This window comes from Physeter macrocephalus, chromosome 10 (assembly GCF_002837175.3).
Source record: "Physeter macrocephalus isolate SW-GA chromosome 10, ASM283717v5, whole genome shotgun sequence".
Lineage (NCBI taxonomy): Eukaryota > Metazoa > Chordata > Mammalia > Artiodactyla > Physeteridae > Physeter > Physeter macrocephalus.
The window spans coordinates 66,093,084-66,111,638 of NC_041223.1; the positions used below are offsets into that span (position 1 = coordinate 66,093,084).

At 33.8% G+C, this 18,555-nt stretch overlaps 1 protein-coding gene across 5 annotated transcripts in view; it reads left to right on the forward strand.

The window, feature by feature from the left end:
- EPHA7 (EPH receptor A7) overlaps positions 1 to 18,555 on the forward strand; it is a 169,030-nt gene that overhangs the window by 126,376 nt on the left and 24,099 nt on the right. For 3 of the 5 annotated variants that reach the window (XM_024119351.3, XM_055087617.1, XM_055087619.1), the window contains exons 6-7: positions 11,317 to 11,441; positions 14,268 to 14,451. In XM_024119351.3, the coding sequence (XP_023975119.1) occupies positions 11,317 to 11,441; positions 14,268 to 14,451 (309 nt within the window). The remainder of the gene's footprint in view (positions 1 to 11,316; positions 11,442 to 14,267; positions 14,452 to 18,555) is intronic. The other 2 variants (XM_055087618.1, XM_024119354.3) reach the window with 1 other exon arrangement.

Below are 18,555 nucleotides of genomic sequence, written 5' to 3' on the forward strand. Positions count from 1 at the left end.
TAGGAATAAAGTCAAAACTCCCTATAAGGAAGATTAGGGCAGTGGCAGAAGCCTAGCAAATATTGATCAGTTTCTGTCTCTGGCTAAGAGACATCAGAATTTTGGCAGGATTCTGGAAGATTTTAATTCTTGTATTGAAGCACCTGTATTAAATAGGAATAGCAAACACATTTTTTTCATCCTATTGGTTTTTCTGTTTTCCGTAGTTACTAGTATTGAAGCAGAATTGTTTTTAACTCATTTTCTGAACAAATGTACAATATTTTAACGACATTCTGGGTCAAAATGTGTTTGTTGGCTAACCTGGCAATCTAAATGCTTTTTTTGATACTGATTCTATGGAAAATGAAGTCCAATTTACAAACAACTAAACTACAAATTAACTTTGGGAACCAAACTTATTCATAAATTGGTAACTCTCCCTATATATAACTATTTAATTATAAGCCAGATTTTCCCAATGTATAAAAGTGACTCTGGGTATTAATTGGCTACTTTAGGAAACTGCATTAATTTTCTCTTGGTACTAAAATATTATTTAGTAAATTAATGCCACATGGCACCATTGGCATTATACAGGTTTAGGAAATTTAAGGCAGTTTTCATTTATGCCTGACTTCCTAGGCAATAGCAACAACTTTAAAATATAAGCTGCAATGCTAGTTGAAATGTATTTAGGAGATTCTATTAAACTATGTACTTAGTTTGTAGTAGGTTCTTGAAATAAAGTAATAAATCTTGACTGGTGTTGAGGACTTATTATTAAGCAATGTGAATCTCTTAAGTTTATGCACTTCAGAGATGAAATGTATTCAGAGTACCTGGAGCAATTGGGATGATAACATTTTTTAATTGCATTTTTTTTTTTTTTTTTTTTTGCGGTACACGGGCCTCTCACTGTTGTGGCCTCCTCCGCCGCGGAGCACAGGCTCCGGACGCGCAGGCTCAGCGGCCATGGCTCACAGGCCCAGCCGCTCTGCGGTTTTTTTTTTTTTTTTTTTTTTTGCGGTACACGGGCCTCTCACTGTTGTGGCCTCCTCCGCCGCGGAGCACAGGCTCCGGACGCGCAGGCTCAGCGGCCATGGCTCACAGGCCCAGCCGCTCAGCAGTTGTGGCTCACGGGCCCAGTTGCTCCGTGGCATGTGGGATCTTCCCTGACCGGGGCACGAACCCGTGTCCCCTGCATCGGCAGGCGGACTCCCAACCACTGCGCCACCAGGGAAGCCCTAGGTTTCCTTCTTTTTCTGCTCCTCCACCTTCTCCTTCTCCTCTTCCTCCTTGTTACATTCTTCTTTCTCCTTTCTTCTTTTCCTTCTTGAATAATCAAACTTATAATAGAACGGAGAATTAACATCAAATTAGTTGTGAGGAGCACTGGAGTGATGATTTCTGCAAAAAATGTAAAAAAATAAGATAAACAAAACCACTAATGAAGAACAATAGCTGCAAAAAAAATTGTTAGATAATATTTAAGAAAATAGATTGATTTAGATACATACAAGTTTTAGGTAGGCCTAGAAAATACAGTCTAAAATAATTCATACCAGAGTAGAAGACACAAGCAGGAAAAGTAAAATAAAAAGAAACTGTAAAGTGGAAAAGCGTGAGATTGATAGCAGCCAGAATATAATGAAATTGGCTGTTCTCTTCAACCATTATCAAGAACTTGGGATAGAGTAAAAGAATAGTGTAACAGGGAACTGTCACACTTACTTTTGCTGTATTATGTTTCGTATTGTATCACTTTAAACTCATTCATATCTCTTTGTAAATAGATAAACCCTCAATTATATATCATGTAATAAAGTGGCTTTCAAAAAATTTTTAATGTATTTATTAAAAGTAATTCACATGGGGCTTCCCTGGTGGCGCAGTGGTTGCGCGTCCGCCTGCCGATGCAGGGGAACCGGGTTCACGCCCCGGTCTGGGAGGATCCCACGTGCCGCGGAGCGGCTGGGCCCGTGAGCCATGGCCGCTGAGCCTGCGCGTCCGGAGCCTGTGCTCCGCAACGGGAGAGACCACAGCAGAGGGAGGCCCGCATACCACAAAAAAAATAAATAAATAAATTTTTTAAAAAAGTAATTCACAGATGCACGTTGTATATCTGTACTTTGGTATATTTATACACAAACACTCACATGTGAAACAAACATTTTATGAAACCATATCACTATATGCAGTAAACTCAATTTTTATGGTTTCATTCATTTTTAAAAAACTTTGGTTGTAACACATTATACTCATTTTATGATGATGAGAAATGGTGGTGTACTGGAAAAGGACTTGGGGGTTAAAAATGCAGTGTAGTCACATAGTAAGCACACAGCTGGCATTCAGTAATGTAAGTTTATTCTAATGGGAATTCTGAATATACATTATTAATGTCCTGCTTCAAGGCAAATCTCATGTCTCCTCTTTCTTTAATATTCTTTCTATTAACAATGTTCCTCTTAATAAACAACCTACATGTTATTTAAATAAACGCTATACTGCCTCTGAAAAGTAAACTGAATCTTTGGAATTCCAGAATGTTATAATATACAGAGCAATATTTTAAACATTGTGTAGATATTTAGGAAGAGGAACTAATGAGCTTACTTAGCCACATAGTTATATATGTAAATATTAGGATATGTTATTACATAATTTAAGAATCATTCATATGTGCTCATGATACATATAATAGTATATAAATTAAAATTATTTAAATGAGGGACTACATTCATCTCATATTGTAAGGAAGTATAGTTACAGTATATTGAATAAAAAATTTAGACAGTCTGTGTTTAATATAAATTAATAGAAAGAATATTCATGTTGTAAAGAATGTAAATAGATAACTATGAAAATTATAATTAAAGATAGCCATAACACAAGGATTTGGACTAAATCAACGTTTCAAAAATTGTCGACTGGTATTACAATATTTTTGTGATTGAAATACAACATGAGTCTCTATTTATAATAAAACATGTTCCAAGGTCAAAGAAAATGTACACAACTGAAAAGCTTATTCTGATGACATGTAGAGGAGGTTTTGGTCATTAACAAATGTGTATACACACACATGTATATCTTATTCTTAATAAGGGTTTATTTTCATCATTGGAAAGGTCTGATTGTGGGCTATAGCTATCCCATACTTCCTTATAAATCATTTCTATAAATAGTTCATCATTAAAGTGAGACTTTAGTCACATAGTTGACCTTATAAATAGGTAGCCTTTAGCTCTAGGTTCATGGAAAATTAGAGATGGAGTCAGATTACTTGATAGACCACATGTGAAAGTATGTGCTTTTTTTCTAAAGCAATCAAAATATTAATTTCCCCACCACCCAAAATAGAAGAGATTGCTTCATCTGTATTTTTCTCTCAACTTAATATGTAATATTTTAAAAAGAATGTGTGTTGTTGGACCTCTTCCCATTTTGGTAGTTATTTCATTTTTTTACAATGATACGTTCCTTCTAAATGACTTAACCTTAATGTCTTTCTGTTTAGCTGGTGTATATAAAATAGAGAGTATAAATTATGGAAATTGGTCATTTCTAAATGATTGAAGTTGAATAAAATCTGTCAATATTTAAAAGCCTAACATTTGCCAGCATTTATTATAGACAACCCTGGAATTCCACATTGAAATGACAATTTATTTTCCTGCCAAAGCTTCAGAGGAATTGATCTCAGGCTTAGCTGTACAGCAGCTTCATCTGAGGACCATTTGAAAAATAATGATGCCTGAATCTGATATCAGGATCAGAGTATTCTGGAATGAGTCCCAGGCATCAATAAGTCTAATACAGACAAATTAAGTATAGGATAATAATAAATATACATATATATATATACGTATTTCTTACCATGTCGCAGGAGTGCTTTTAAGTATTTAACATGTATTTATATACTGATTTCCAGAACAATTCTATTTATGAAGTATGAAGTCTGATTAAAGCTATTTTAAAGCTGAGAAAACTGATGCTCAAGAAGTTTGGTTCCTTGTTCAAGATTGCACAATTTGCAAATAAACGCTGGAACCTAGGTGCACACCCAGTAGACTAGCTCATGAGCCCATGCTCTTCAGTCCTTCGCTCTACTGCTTCTCCAAATGTCCTGCCTTCAAGGAGCATCAGAATAGCTGAGGAGATAAACAACTATGAAATAATTAAACATTACATTGTGTAGTACTGTCAGCAAGGGAAATAGGATTTTGGGGAAAAAAATAATAAAATAATTCTGTATTAGCCGAAGCAGAGGAAGAATGATTCAGTGAGTTGTAACTTTTTTGTGGAGGCCACTAGACAGAAAATCATGGATTCAATCTTGATCCTGGCTCTGTTATTATTTAAGATAATAGGAGAGGACTATAGTTATTTATAAGCATCTGGTCAAATATATCAGTAGTACATCCACAGAATGGAATACAACACAGCTGGTTACAGATACTTATATGTTGAATGATACAAGTTATAAAATACAAGGCAAATGAAAAACATCAGGGTTTTGAACTATTAGAATAATATCATCCCTGTTTTTAAAATATACATACTTTCATATATATCTAGACTATTTCTGTGAGGATACCAAAGAAACTACTAAAAGTAGTTGCTTTAGGGAAGGGTAACTTTGTGACATGGGAACCAGGTTCAGAGGAAGTCTCCCTTTTCACTATATTCTCTTTTGTACGGTTTGAATTTTGTGCATATAATATGCATTTGCCATTTTTAAAAAAGTAATTTAAAAAATCTCTGCTCAGATTGACCTCTTCTGGTATCTGCAGGTTCTAGGACTACCACCTATTGAGTAGATCCCTAAGGGTCTTTTCATCATTATAGCCCATCATGGATTCTCAACAAATGCTAAGTGTGTGACTTAGCTTTCCTGCTTCTAGTGCCTGCTCTCAAGAAGTGCCAGCACCTAGAATTATTGCAGCGTAGTTGAAAAAAGATAGGGATTAGAATTTGAAAAACGTGATTGAATCCAAAATCTGCCCCTTTCTGAGTGGCTGCTATTTAATTTCTGTAACCCTTAGCTTTTCCACCAATAAATAGAACAACACTACCTACCTGCACGGTTGCAGTAGGGAAGAAAGGAGGTATATATATATTTATAGCAAACTGTAAGTTTCTATAGAAATGCCACCATGCCCTGCATCGAGTAAATACCAAACAAACATTTGTTGAGTAGAACTGAGCTAGTAAAAAGTATTAACTGTTGATTGAAAAGATAGGTGACATGTATGACTCAATATCAAGGGCTCCTTAACCCTGCTGGATTGTCTTGTTAGGTTATCATTTAGATATTCCTCTGTGGGTAGGACTGGTGTGAATAGTACAGCTAGTTTTGGGCAGCTGCCTAATTTATACCTACTGTTTTTACAATATTCTATTTTATTTACATCGACAGTTACAATTACATTGTAATTCTATGAAAATGCAAATGCACCTGGAGTTACAAATTAACGGCCTCATCAACTCACATTTTAGTCAGTACTTAAGCAGAGATGAGCAGGAGTCCAGATATGGTTTTTTTGTTTGTTTTGTTTTTTCAGATATGTTTTTAGAACCAATTGCCACAGTGGCTTTTTTCCACAACCCTCAGCTCTTTGCTCTTTAAAGCACTTTACATAGACTTTCCAGGAAGTGCGAACTCCTGTTGTAATTAATTAAACTTACAAACAATTGGTTGCTAATCATCTGATGATGACACAGGAAACTTTATTTTAAGAAAGATGTATTAGCAGATCATTTTTACAAAGATGTTGTGACTGTTGCTTTACAGAACAGCGCTATCCTTAGTTGATCAAGTAGCAGAGTAGTGACGTTTGTTGTTCTGTGAGGAGTGTTATTACCCTACTGAAACGATATTGACTTTACTCACGTTATATACTTGACTGGCAGCCCAATCACAATGCTTTCTTTTTCCTGCTTTGTCAGTTCAATATCATTCATTTTTTGTTACAGAACTTTCAGATCTTATTTTTTAGCTCTTATTCAAGTTGTCTTTTCAGTAATTGTTCTTAAATATATTTAGAAATCCATTCTGTGATATGTCTTATGTATTATATTGTGTATTTTACATTTTTGAATAAAACATCATCATTCTAATTGGTAGGTGATAGCTAGCAATGCAAAGAGCATAATTTAATTTTGAGAAAGATCAATTCATTTCCCAGTGATTTTTTCAACTGCTTATTATAGAATGAGATTTATGTTTGTTTTAGCCACAAATCATGTTTCTCTCCAACCAAAAACAATTTGACATGTACGTATTGAAAATTGATTGCTCCTAATTCCTGCAGACTCAATTGCCCTTAATCCCTGTGCTTTAATTTTTAGATAAAATTTTATATTTATTGCTCATGATATTATTACTGACCCTTTTTTGTTCACAGCCAGGAAATTGAAGTTTAGTGAAATCACGTTAGAATTTTTTACATATTCCTAAATATCCTAAAAATTGAATTGATATGTTACATGATAGTCCACTGGATCATGTATACTTTTGGTCTACTCTTTTGTTATTGGAGTAAATTTACATGTGTTTTTATACGTTTGTCCTGTAGTGTAAAAATGAAACACCTATGGGGAAGGGTAAGAAAGCTAAAAGTTGTGTATTATAAAATCCTAAACTCCTAATAATACACACATTTGTTATTTCAAAGGATGACAAAAATGAACTCCATACTATAAAGCAACAAAAGTGTTCAATAAAAGTCTATTATTCTATAATTGTCAGATTTGCATTTGATTGTGTTCTAAAGATTTCTTCATTTTCACTTTTTGTATTTACCTAATGGAAATCTAACAAGTGTCAGTAGATGTGACAACTTGAGGTGTGTGGTTAAAAGGTCATTTCATACTTGTTGACCTATCTTTCCTGATTGTATTATTTAGAAATACAAATATTATTTTTCCACTCACCATTCTTTGTTGAAATTTAGTGGGAGAATTTGTGTAGTGAAAATAATGACTAGTATAAATAAATTACTTTTAACATCCAAAATCAAATTCATGAACTTCATTGAAGTGCTACCACAAAAAAAAAAAAATTCTTCCAAATGTATGACGGAGATTTCTTTTCTATAAGGCATTGTGTTTTGAGTCCTAATCAAGATCAAAATTCCTTGATTCCATGTTATTTCAACATAAATTTCAACATATCGCATTATTTAACTATCCTATCACTAACCTTTTTTCATAGACTTTGTTAAAATTCCAGTAAGTCTATTCTTTCTTTACTGTACGTATTAGTTTTCTATTTCTACCATAAATAGTTACCACAAAAACTTCAAAACAACACTCATTTCTTATCTCCCAGTTCTGTGGGTCAGAGGTCTGGGCATGGCGGGGCTCAGCTGGAGCCTCAATTGCCAGCCTCTTGGGCTGAAGTCAAGTTGTCAGATGGGCTGGGCTCTTATCTGGAGCCTCTGGGGAAGATCCACTTCCAACCTCATTGATGTTGTCAGAATTCCAGGCCTTTGTGCTGGTAGCATTGAGGTCTCCATTTGTTTGCCTCTGTCACCTAGGGCATGTCTTTGATCCTTAAAGGCTGCCCCCATACCTTATGTTCCCCACGTGACTCCTCCAGCCGTGGCGGGTTGATTCCTTCTCATGCTTCAGATCTCTCTGGCTTCACCTTTCGCAACATCTGTCTAGCCCTGGCTGGAGAAATCTCTCTGCTCATAAGGACTGATGTGATTAGATTGGGCCCGCTTGAAAAAGTCCAAGATAATATCTTTATTGTAAGGTCTATCACCTTAATTACATCTGCAGTGTCCCTTTTGCCTTGTAATGTTGCACATTCATACATTCCAGAGATTAGAGTATGGAGTTTGGAGGGCCATTCGCTTACTATGTTATGTTTTAAAATTGTCTTTTTCCTCACTCTGTGCTAGATAATGTTTCCATACATATAGGTAAGCTTAACATTTGGGGGGGCATAGGGTGAAGGGAAATGGAGCCCTTATGAGTACATTTCATCTTGTAACTTAAATATAATTTTTGTACTTGGATTTTAATTAAAAATTGATTAAGATCAAAGATCATGCATGAGTGCTTGAAGCTCAAAATCTCGAAAATGTTGACTGGTTCAGGTCTGAACATAAACCCACCATTTTTACTGATTATTTTTAAATTCAAATCCTCATACTAAACGATGCTAGCCCACAAATTTATGTTTTAGCCTATTGTTTGACTTTTGCTTTTCTGTTGCATCAACTTTGTTTTTATACTGTTGAGATTTACCACTTTAAACCACAGAAACCATTTCTGTATTTCCTAAGATCATCTTTCATTGTCATTTGTATAGACTCCAGATATGTCCTCAATAATTCTTGAAAATATTTAAGGGCAAAACGTTCCATCTGTTTCTTCAGTTGAAATTAATTTTTATATCTGAATATTTCTAGAAACTTAAGTCAGAAATTAATCTGTTAATCATTTTTTAGAAACGCTACTACAAATTCATGTTTAAAAGGCTTGCCTCTCTGAATTTGTTTTCTTACATTTTCCAATGCAGGGAATTTACTATTGTCGGTTACTACTTATTAGCTTCACATTAATTCCAATTACAAAGGATTTTATTTCACATTAATTCCCATTACAAAAGATTTTTTTTCACTTTGATAATTATGAAAATTATAAATGTCATAATACCTTATGGATTGTTAAGTATGTATATGATTTAATTAGTTGTATGCATATTCTTTTCAAAATGAACTTCAGATTGTAGTTAATTGAATATTTTGGTGTAGGAGCATATTCTTAGTGAAATTGTTACAGTGGGATTAATTTAGCAGATCAAACATATTAACCACAGAAATCAATGTTTTTTAATATTTCTTTCAATTTTACTTTTATGTATAACTTTATCTGCAAATCATGACTGTTAGAATCTGATTAGCTTAGAGATATTTTTGTTTATAAACTGTATATCTTATGAGTTATATATTCTCTATGCCTGAGATATTGAAACTCAATGGAAAATATTATCAATTTTTATGTACCAAAGTGTTGTATTTGAAGGACACAGGTAGGGAAAGATTTTTCCTATCATGCAATTTATCTATTCTCAAGGGCCATGTGCTAGTACTTCTGACTCTTTTAAACATGTGGCTTGATACAGTATTAGCAAGGAATAAATTTTTAAAAATAAGAAATACACAGGAAATCAGGAGTATAGTCACTGACAGATATGGCTCTTTGTACAAAAGAGGGAAAATACATTGTAGAGTACTGCACTGCTAGTGCTGTGTTACGGGCTTCAAAATACTGTACATTTCAAATGTGTTTTTTGGCATCTTTCCCCCCATTTCCCAATTACCAACATTTTATTGGTAAAAGTTCTTTTTCCAGGATGAGATAATGAGTTTAATGTTAATGTGTAACTTGCAGAAATCATGTCTCATTCTATTCTTAGATCTTGCTGCAACATATTAGAACTAAATGAGGTACATTTATACCCCAAGTCTCTGCCATATTTTGGAGGATTCAGTGTCTCGTCTCTCTCACCTTGCTGTTTAGGGATAGGAACTGAGCAAAGTGTTTTATAGTTTGACTTACACTGAAAAATCACATTAAGCTACGTGTGTTGTTTAAAGAAGACCTAGAGATTGCCACCTACTAGTGTGCTCCCACCTATTTCCATTTAACCTGTTTCCAAATGGCACACCTCATGCCGTAAACCCTGATCGGAGACCCAGCAGCCTTACCGAGTAATTTATATATTGACTATTGCAGTATTCTCACCTGTGCTGCATTCTGTTTTTTACAAATTAAAATTAAAATACAGATTTTATGAATGGCATTAAGTAAATTAGACTATTGGAGATTACTGGCTAAGTAGAATCTCCTCTCACCATTAGCTGGGGAATGTTTCCCAAAGCTATGGCTTGGGGATGCAGCTTCTTAAACCACACAGTTGGCTGAGATGCTAGAAATGTTATGGGTGGAGAGATAAATTACTTTAGAACCAAGTTCTTCTTCACTGCATATATCCAGATTTTAAAAGTCCTGGCAAAAATAAGTTTCCTTATTAGAAATTGGCTTCATTGGAAACGTATCAGAAACACATTTAGTCTGTAAACACAGTCTGTTGAGTACTTCAGCTGCATGCCCCTAAAGGGAAAGTTGTTCCACTTAATCCGCCCTAGTTATGCTTTTGTTAGTAATCTGAGAGGAAATAGGAGTCATGCATCTTCCAGGTCCTTCCCTCAAAATCGTCAAAAGCCAGACAGCAGTGACAAATGTTTTTTCTAGACATTGATATAAGAAAATATTAAGAAGTCGAAGAAACAAAATAAAGCCAAAGGGATAAACATCAGAAGCTTGCTTAAACAGCTTTAGACCCATATGATTGCTTTTCTGTCAGCAGGATTATTAACAATTTTGGACATCTGAAAATTAAATTAACAGCCTGAAAATATTTTGCAGAATGAGATAGAGCATGATAGATGAAACACCATGACCCCACTGAAATTCAGCCAAGCCAATGCAGCTACTCATTTAGACAGAGAAGATAACTAGTTAATCGTCACTGAACAAATCAGACAGAGCAAATTAGTTTGCTACATTCCACAGTCTTAGCTACCAAAAAGAGTATATGCCACTAATTAGGATGAAAGAACTCTAGCATGTTATTATCTGTATATAGAGAGAAAGCAAAACTGTAGCTTGAATTGCTTCTATCAAAGCTTGAAGCCTAGGTTACGTAGGTATAAATTACATGTGGAAGAGCCTGTGTGTGTATGTGTGATCATGCCCATATTTAAGTAACAGAAGCCTTAGCATTTTCTTGCACCTTAACCCAATGAAGTGTAAAACACCCACACACACGCACACGCACAGACACACACGTGAAACATAAAAACATTTTTTTAAAGTTTGATTCCTTTAATTGAAAATGAAAGTAGCCATTAATACACTTTATCTGGCACAGTATTAGTTATTTGTTTCTTGTAAAAAGTGTATTGCTGTTGCATGTGAAATAAATATTTGGACTTAGAAATCATATTCTGTAGCCTTAATTAGCATTCCTTTGCTTAATTGTCATTCTCAGCCCCATCATTTCCATTTTTCACTAACTTGAACAATGCTATCTTCTGCTGTTTGCACTTTAATTTAAATTTCTATTAAGGTTTATGAACAGTAATAAGGTCCTGTTTGAATATTCATTAGCTTCTGAATTGTGCGCTATGAAAAGGTGCTTTCTTTTACCTTAATGAAACTGGCACAGCATGGGACTGATCAGTTGTGACATTTGATTTGAGGCATCCAGTGAATTTTCTCATTGTTTATTGACACATCTTGTCCAAACAGCTCCCTCGCAAGTGAGCGGAGTAATGAAGGAGAGAGTGCTGCAGCGGAGTGTGGAGCTTTCCTGGCAGGAACCGGAGCATCCCAATGGAGTCATCACCGAATATGAAATCAAGTATTACGAGAAAGTAAGTGCTAAGAACAGCTGAAATGTACAACCATGTACGACGCTCGGTGTGTCTCGTGTCATCCTACTGCACTGTCGACTAAAGCTGGTCATTATAACAGCTATTTGGAGCTACTTCAAAATAGATAGTTAATTTTAGCCACTTTTAATAACCCTCTCCCTGAATCTCTGGTTCATTATTATAATGATAGTTTCTGTGTATTACGTTTTTGTGTTACACAGATGAAAATATTCCACTAGTAGTATGTTTAGGTATTCAAGTTTTGATGTCCTAATGATTAGATGTAGGATGTTTAGTACCACAGAAACCACAGAACCCAATGTGGTATTTTTTTTCCCTCTGTGTTTTTGAAAATGTTTCTTTTAGGGTGTCTGTTTGAGCCCTTGAAGATTTATTTTATGTATGTGGTTTCGGTGATAATGACGTGGCCTCGAATAATTTTGTAATTTGAAAAAAATAAGAATATTTTCTGTAATAAATGTGTAGTGTTCTCCAAACTTCAGAATCAGGTGATGGTATTTCACTCCTTTAAATTCCTCCTGAAATTTATTTCATATATGTTATACTAATTATGTCTACTACTTCTTTATACCCTTCTCTCCATGAAAAAAATAGCATGGCTAAAACTCAAGTACTGCCCCTTTAATCCCCTATAAGGGCTAAATTTTAGTAAATAGTGACATATCTCAGTGTATGAGTGCATTTATTTCTGACCCATCTAGAGAAAGATAGACAGACAGACAGACACAACCCTGTTCACAAATTATTTTCTAGGCTCTACCTCTCAGAAAGACCTGATTCAAGGTTTGAAACATGGAAATTATTATTATTACTAATAGTAATAATAATAATAAGAGTTACTATTATTGACTTAATTAGCTGAAGTACTCTAATATACATAACCATTTTAACCATTTAGACAGAATTTCAAAATGGAAACATAAAGCTTTGGAAATATTTGGGGACTGAATTGACTTGATTGAATCATTTAAGTGCATACAGTGCCTTGGCAATAGACACTTTTTTTTCACTCTGATGGAAAAACAGATAGTTTAAGATTAGTTTCAACATTCAGATTGAGTTTACAATATTTTTACTTATTATTTCCTTTATGAATGCGTAACTTCCATAGCCAAAGTTACATTTTAAATACCTTATTTTTGTACCAGAGAATACATTTCTTGTCTCATCAAATGTATTTCTAAGGGGATCCTTGTTTTTAGTGTTGGGTTTGTTATGTCTGTTTTCCAGTGAACTCTGACAGTTATAAGTCCCTTCTGAAATTTCATCAGATTTCAAAAGCAATGAAATACATTTTAAAAATATAAGTTAGGTGGTAAGTGAGAGTAAAGCGTTTTACAATGCAACACAATATTTTGCAAATCCTTGCTCTGGAATAAATTTGTTCAAATAGTTACTTTTCTATTTTACATGACAGAAACAGTGTATCTACATTCACTGAATTTTACAAATTACAAAATAATCTTACAAATAATACTATTGCTTTATAATGTATGTAAGCCTGTGATCTAATGTTATATATCATTATGTCTTCTAATATCAGTTATGCCTAGTTCTTTTATTTGAGATAAATATATATTTATAATATCAACTCTCATTTTTATAAATGATTATAATGAAGACAATTACAAGTCAGCTTCACTAAATCCAGTTTAAGTATACATTTATTTACGCTTTTGCAAATATCATCGTGAAGGTAAACCAAACAACCAAACCAACATTTTCAGATTTCACTGAATAGTTTTATTTCTAAACACAGTTGAGTGCAGGTATTTATTATTGAACAAGTAAGAACACGTCTAGAATTGTATATTTTGATGAGTAATTTTTATAACTTTTTTCATAAACAACACATTAGAATCACATCAACTAAGCTTTAAATTTTTATTCATTTAACTATTGTTTTGATGGAGTGTTTTATATTCTTGATTTTTTAATTATTCCATTCTTAAGCTTATCATATGTAATATGATAAACACATTTTTAAACTCTACAAGCCTCAGTTTTCATATCTGAAAAATGGGAAAATTAAACTGAGATGTTTAAAATATTGCCAAATCATAAATTATATAATACTTTAAGTTTTATATTTAAGACATTAACTTTTATATTAATAGTTTTAACTTCAAATATTCCATCAAATGCTATTTTGTAAAAGTGGTTTTATTCTGTGAGAAATACATTTTTTTTTTTTTAGCCGCACCATGCGGCATGCATGACCAGGGATCGAACCTGTGCCCCCTGCAGTGGAAGCACAGAGTCTTAACCACTAGACTGCCAGGGAGGTCCCCTGAGAAATGCAATTTTTAATGAAAACAATTGATATGTCACTATGCTGGTGGTATTAGCTAAGTTTCTTGATTTTATAGATTTCTTTATTTTTAGCCTGTGGCTTTTTGCTTGTTGAATAACATTCAGGAACAATATTAAGAGAACCACATTATGAAGTGAAGACCTCTACTAAACTGTAGATTTTACAAGTGTACTTATGTTTTGGTCAAAAGGACATTTGATTATATTTATGGCTAAATAGTTATTGCCACTGTGCCCTCTACCAACAAAGCAAAGGCTCAAAACATCATAAATGTTTTAAAAAAATTATTTCCCTTTGAAATTTATAGAACAAAGGCATGTGCTCACATTTACATTTTATATTATCTGAGAAACAACTCAGTGTTCCAATATTCCACAGGGTACAATGTAGCCTTTGTAAAAACAATGCAACAAATTGAAATAAATTGCAAGAATTGGCTGTCAAATTGCCTGGTTGCAATCACAACTAAATATTCCCTGTATTGTTTCTAGGATCAAAGGGAACGGACCTACTCGACATTAAAAACCAAGTCCACTTCGGCCTCCATTAACAACCTGAAGCCAGGAACAGTGTATGTTTTCCAGATTCGGGCTTTTACTGCTGCTGGTTATGGAAATTACAGTCCCAGACTTGACGTTGCTACACTAGAGGAAGCTACAGGTAAAATGTTTGAAGGTAATTACCATCTTTGGTTTGGATTCTTATTCTCTATAACTCTGGCATATTTTTGTTTTCAGTACTAGGGGCGATGATTTAGTTCAAGATGATTTTTACTTTTAAAGGTGAATGTATATGCATATGTATATATATATATTCTTTGTAAAGGTTATTCAGAATAATAATTTAAAATTTTCAGTTTTGTTTTGTGATGTTATACCCTTGTGACTTAAATTAGTTTCTTTAATACAAACTGGGTTTATTTTGAAAAGATGAAGTCAGAAACAGAAGCAGGACTTGTTCAAAGGTGTATTGATACAGACTGTTTTGGTACACCCCAAAACGATCTCACTCTAGCTGTCAGTCAGATCTGCCCCCACAATGAAGCCAGATGAAGCCAGGATGTACACCAGGGTGGGCCAGAGAAAGGTGGTTTATAATAATCATGCTTAATTCAAGCTACTTACCTTTTAGCAATAATTTCAAAACTTGCCATTCAAGAAGAAGATCTTAGACCTTGTCATTCTTTTTATTTTTTTCATTTTTATGAAATATTTCCAACATACTAAATGACACATTTAAAGTATATGTGAAATATTAAGAAGAATAATTAATTGAATATCTCTGTATCTACCACTCAGCTTAAAAATAGAACATCAGCAATATCTCAAATCCCCTTTATCACTTTGTGTTTTATAAGGCAGCATAGGAACATAACAAAAATACATGTGTCTATAGTGTATCACAAATAAGCAGATGTATCTTAGGATGCACATCCCAGTCTACTGTAAGACTGCAAGTTTAGAACAGCTTGAGTACCACTGCTGGTTGTTATTCAGCTAGGTTGAAGCCTCAGGGTGTGTTTCTTTGTTTTGGAAGTTTTTGATTTCTCCCGATATTACTCAGACTCAAGGTTCACCCAGCTGTTACCTTCTCCTCTCTTTAACAATCGAGTGTTCCTGTGGAATTCTACACAAATATTAGCTAAAAAATATTATATGATTTTTTTCTCAATTTTTAATAGAAAATTTTTTTAATAAATTAAATCAATACAATTTTGATCAAAGAGTTATTTTGACTGCGGGAGAATATTTTTCTAGCTCTTTTAAAAGGTAGAATAAATTGGTGAATTCTTTTGCATTAGCTAATGCTTATTAAGTTTGCTAACAGTAGTCTTTTTTCAAAATATTTTGTTATATTCTTAAATTAAGCAGTAACTCTCAGAGCCTCAAATAATAAAACATATGTTGAAATAAATTTGAAATATAAATCGTTTATATAAAATTATAGACACAAAAGTCATCAATTGAAAAAGATTTCACATAATATGATGTGATAAACTTATTATTATTATTCTTTGTCATCTTTTTTAAATGGAGTGTGTAAGATTAAAACTGAGAATATCTAAGTTCAATGGCCCAAAAAAATTAGTGTTTTTACACTAATATTTCAACATTTAAACATTTGAGTGGTCTTCTGTTAAATGTGTTGCAGTAGTTTTTCATTTAGACTGATCTCTTGATATTTTACTTTGTAATTTCTAATATAATAAAACAATTCAAACTATGTTTTTTTCATATTCTAATGAATAGTTCAAACTTAAAGAAACATCAATCAGCTATACTTACCCAAACATTCTTTATCAGTTAAAAGTTTAGGTTTGAAAACTTTCAAAAATGAGTTTGTACATTTTCCTGACTTCGTAAATTAAGAATATTGGGTCAAACTATTATTTATTAGTGCTGAGGTTCATAGATATTATTTTCACTATTTAAAAATGAAGTAACTAACCCTCAGAGAAATTGAGATGAAGTAGTAGAACATGAATGAGCACATGAAATTAATGTTAAAAATGAATTTTGCATTAGAAAGGATTTGGTGATTTTTTTATCATCAGAATATTCTCTCCACTGGAAGGTAAAGTTGATGAAAGAACAATCCATATCTCCTTTTCTTACTTTAGTCTTGCCAGTGCCTAATATAGTACTTGATGCGTAGAAGGCAGTCAGTAAGTAAGCAAGAAATGAATACCTCACAGTCATCAATAAAACAGATTATCAGGATCAGTCGGAGCTAGTAGACATATTCCTGGTTTCACATTTCAGCTCTGCCATGTCCATTTGTGTGACTTTGGATGAGCTACGTCTCTGTGCAAAAGTTGCTAGGATAGCAGTACCCAACTCTCAGAGTAGTCTGAGGATTAAATAAGTTAATGTACCAAGTACAGTGCCTAGCACACAGTACAGTGCCTAGCACACAGACAGTCTTGAATGTCAGCTTTTCTTATTTAGGACAGCCATTCTCAAGCCTTTTGGTCACAGGAACCCTTACAAGCTATTAAAAACTACTGAAGATCCCCAAATAGATTTTGACTATTTGGGTTATATTTATTTATGTTCACCACTTTAGAAATTAAAACTGAGAAATTTTTAAAACACAAGTATACACAGCACACATTTCATTAGCCATCAGAGTGATATTATCACGTGTCATGTAAGTTCTTCGGAAACTCAACTATGCACTTGTAAGCATGTGAGAGTGAAAAAGGCAAATAACATTAAATGAAAATAGTGTTTACCTTGCAGATTCCCTGGAATGTTCCTGAGGAACCCTTAGGGTTTCCCAGACACCTTTTAAGAACTACTGATTTAGCACACGTTACTGTGCTAAGAATTAGGGATATACAGAAACACATGACACATTTGATGCTCTCAGTTAGTGCAAGAGAGAAACTTGTACACAAGTTCTGACCGTACAATTGAGCACTGATAGAGTGCATGGCCCAGTGCTATCAGAGTGTCAGGAAACAGTGATCCTCTGTGCTAGAAAGGAGGGCAAGAAGGAAGATGCCACCAAAGAGAAGTTACCTGAGCACTGTTTGGAAAGAGAACTCAGATTATTCCATCTCACATACATCCTAAAATCCGCTTCTGCGCAGAGCCGACGCTACTGTTTTCACAATTTTTAAATCATGGTGTAGTGATTATGACACATATAAATTACTTTTAAAATGTATTATCCATGAATTAGATGAAAATATGAACCATAAATTTTGACTATGTTAAAATTAAAGTGTGACCCTGAATATATATAAAAACATGTAAGTAAATATTCACAAACTCTAATTTATCATTCACCTGAGTTCAGTTTTCTCATTGGAGTTCTGTTTCTGAAGCTATGGGCAGAACAGAGCCTAAGACAAGCGAAAAATTAGACCCATGGGACAGATTGAATGAAAACAATTTCTACACATAACGTGTTTAATTTTTTCCTTTCTCATGAACAAAACCACTCCATTCTTTTTCCTCTCTTAATATATATTAAAAGACAGATAAAAACTGAAAACAACCAAACCAAGAAAAATACTTGAAGGCATCTTTTCTCTGTTTAGTCATAATAGGCTGTAATTCAGAAATTAAAGCTGTAAAGTTGCTTTCTTTTTCTTTTTCCCTTGTTTCATTCCCTCAGGGAGCAAATCAGCAGGTGCTGAATTACAGAGTGTGTATAATACCTGTTTTCAGAAACCAATACACCAGAGCTATTTTTACTGTTTTTCAGCATAAGAGCTATCTATAGTTAGCATAGGTATACAAAATTAAGAGATGAGTTGTCAAAGGAGGGAGACGTAGATAAACTAGAGAAAGGCCAATCAGAAAAATTTATGCTTCCTGTTGGGGCAAGACACACTCGGCCTACATAAAATTTACTGCTCTGGAGACTGAATCCCTTGCCACACCAAGAAGGAGTAGTATTTTCCATCCTACCTTAAAGATTACAGCTGTTGATTTTTTCAGAAATAAGCAAACTTTATTAGTTTGATATTATATAATTATCAATTTGCAACTGGATCAGCAATTGGAATATATATTTTCATTGTGTTGCATTCTTTTGATTATTTTATGAAGTCTATACTGGTATTGAAAATATAATGCTCTGGGGAAAATGTGACAATTGTGAATTGCCAGATAAGTAAAACTTCACTAATTTGGAAAAATCCAAGTGAGAAGGCCATGTGACTCCATGAAGAATCAGAATCAGAGGCTGCTTGAAAGGACATGTAAACATATACTGTTCCCAAAGAGACTCTCAGAAAGGTTCAGCTGGGCTTGCCTTAATGAGCAT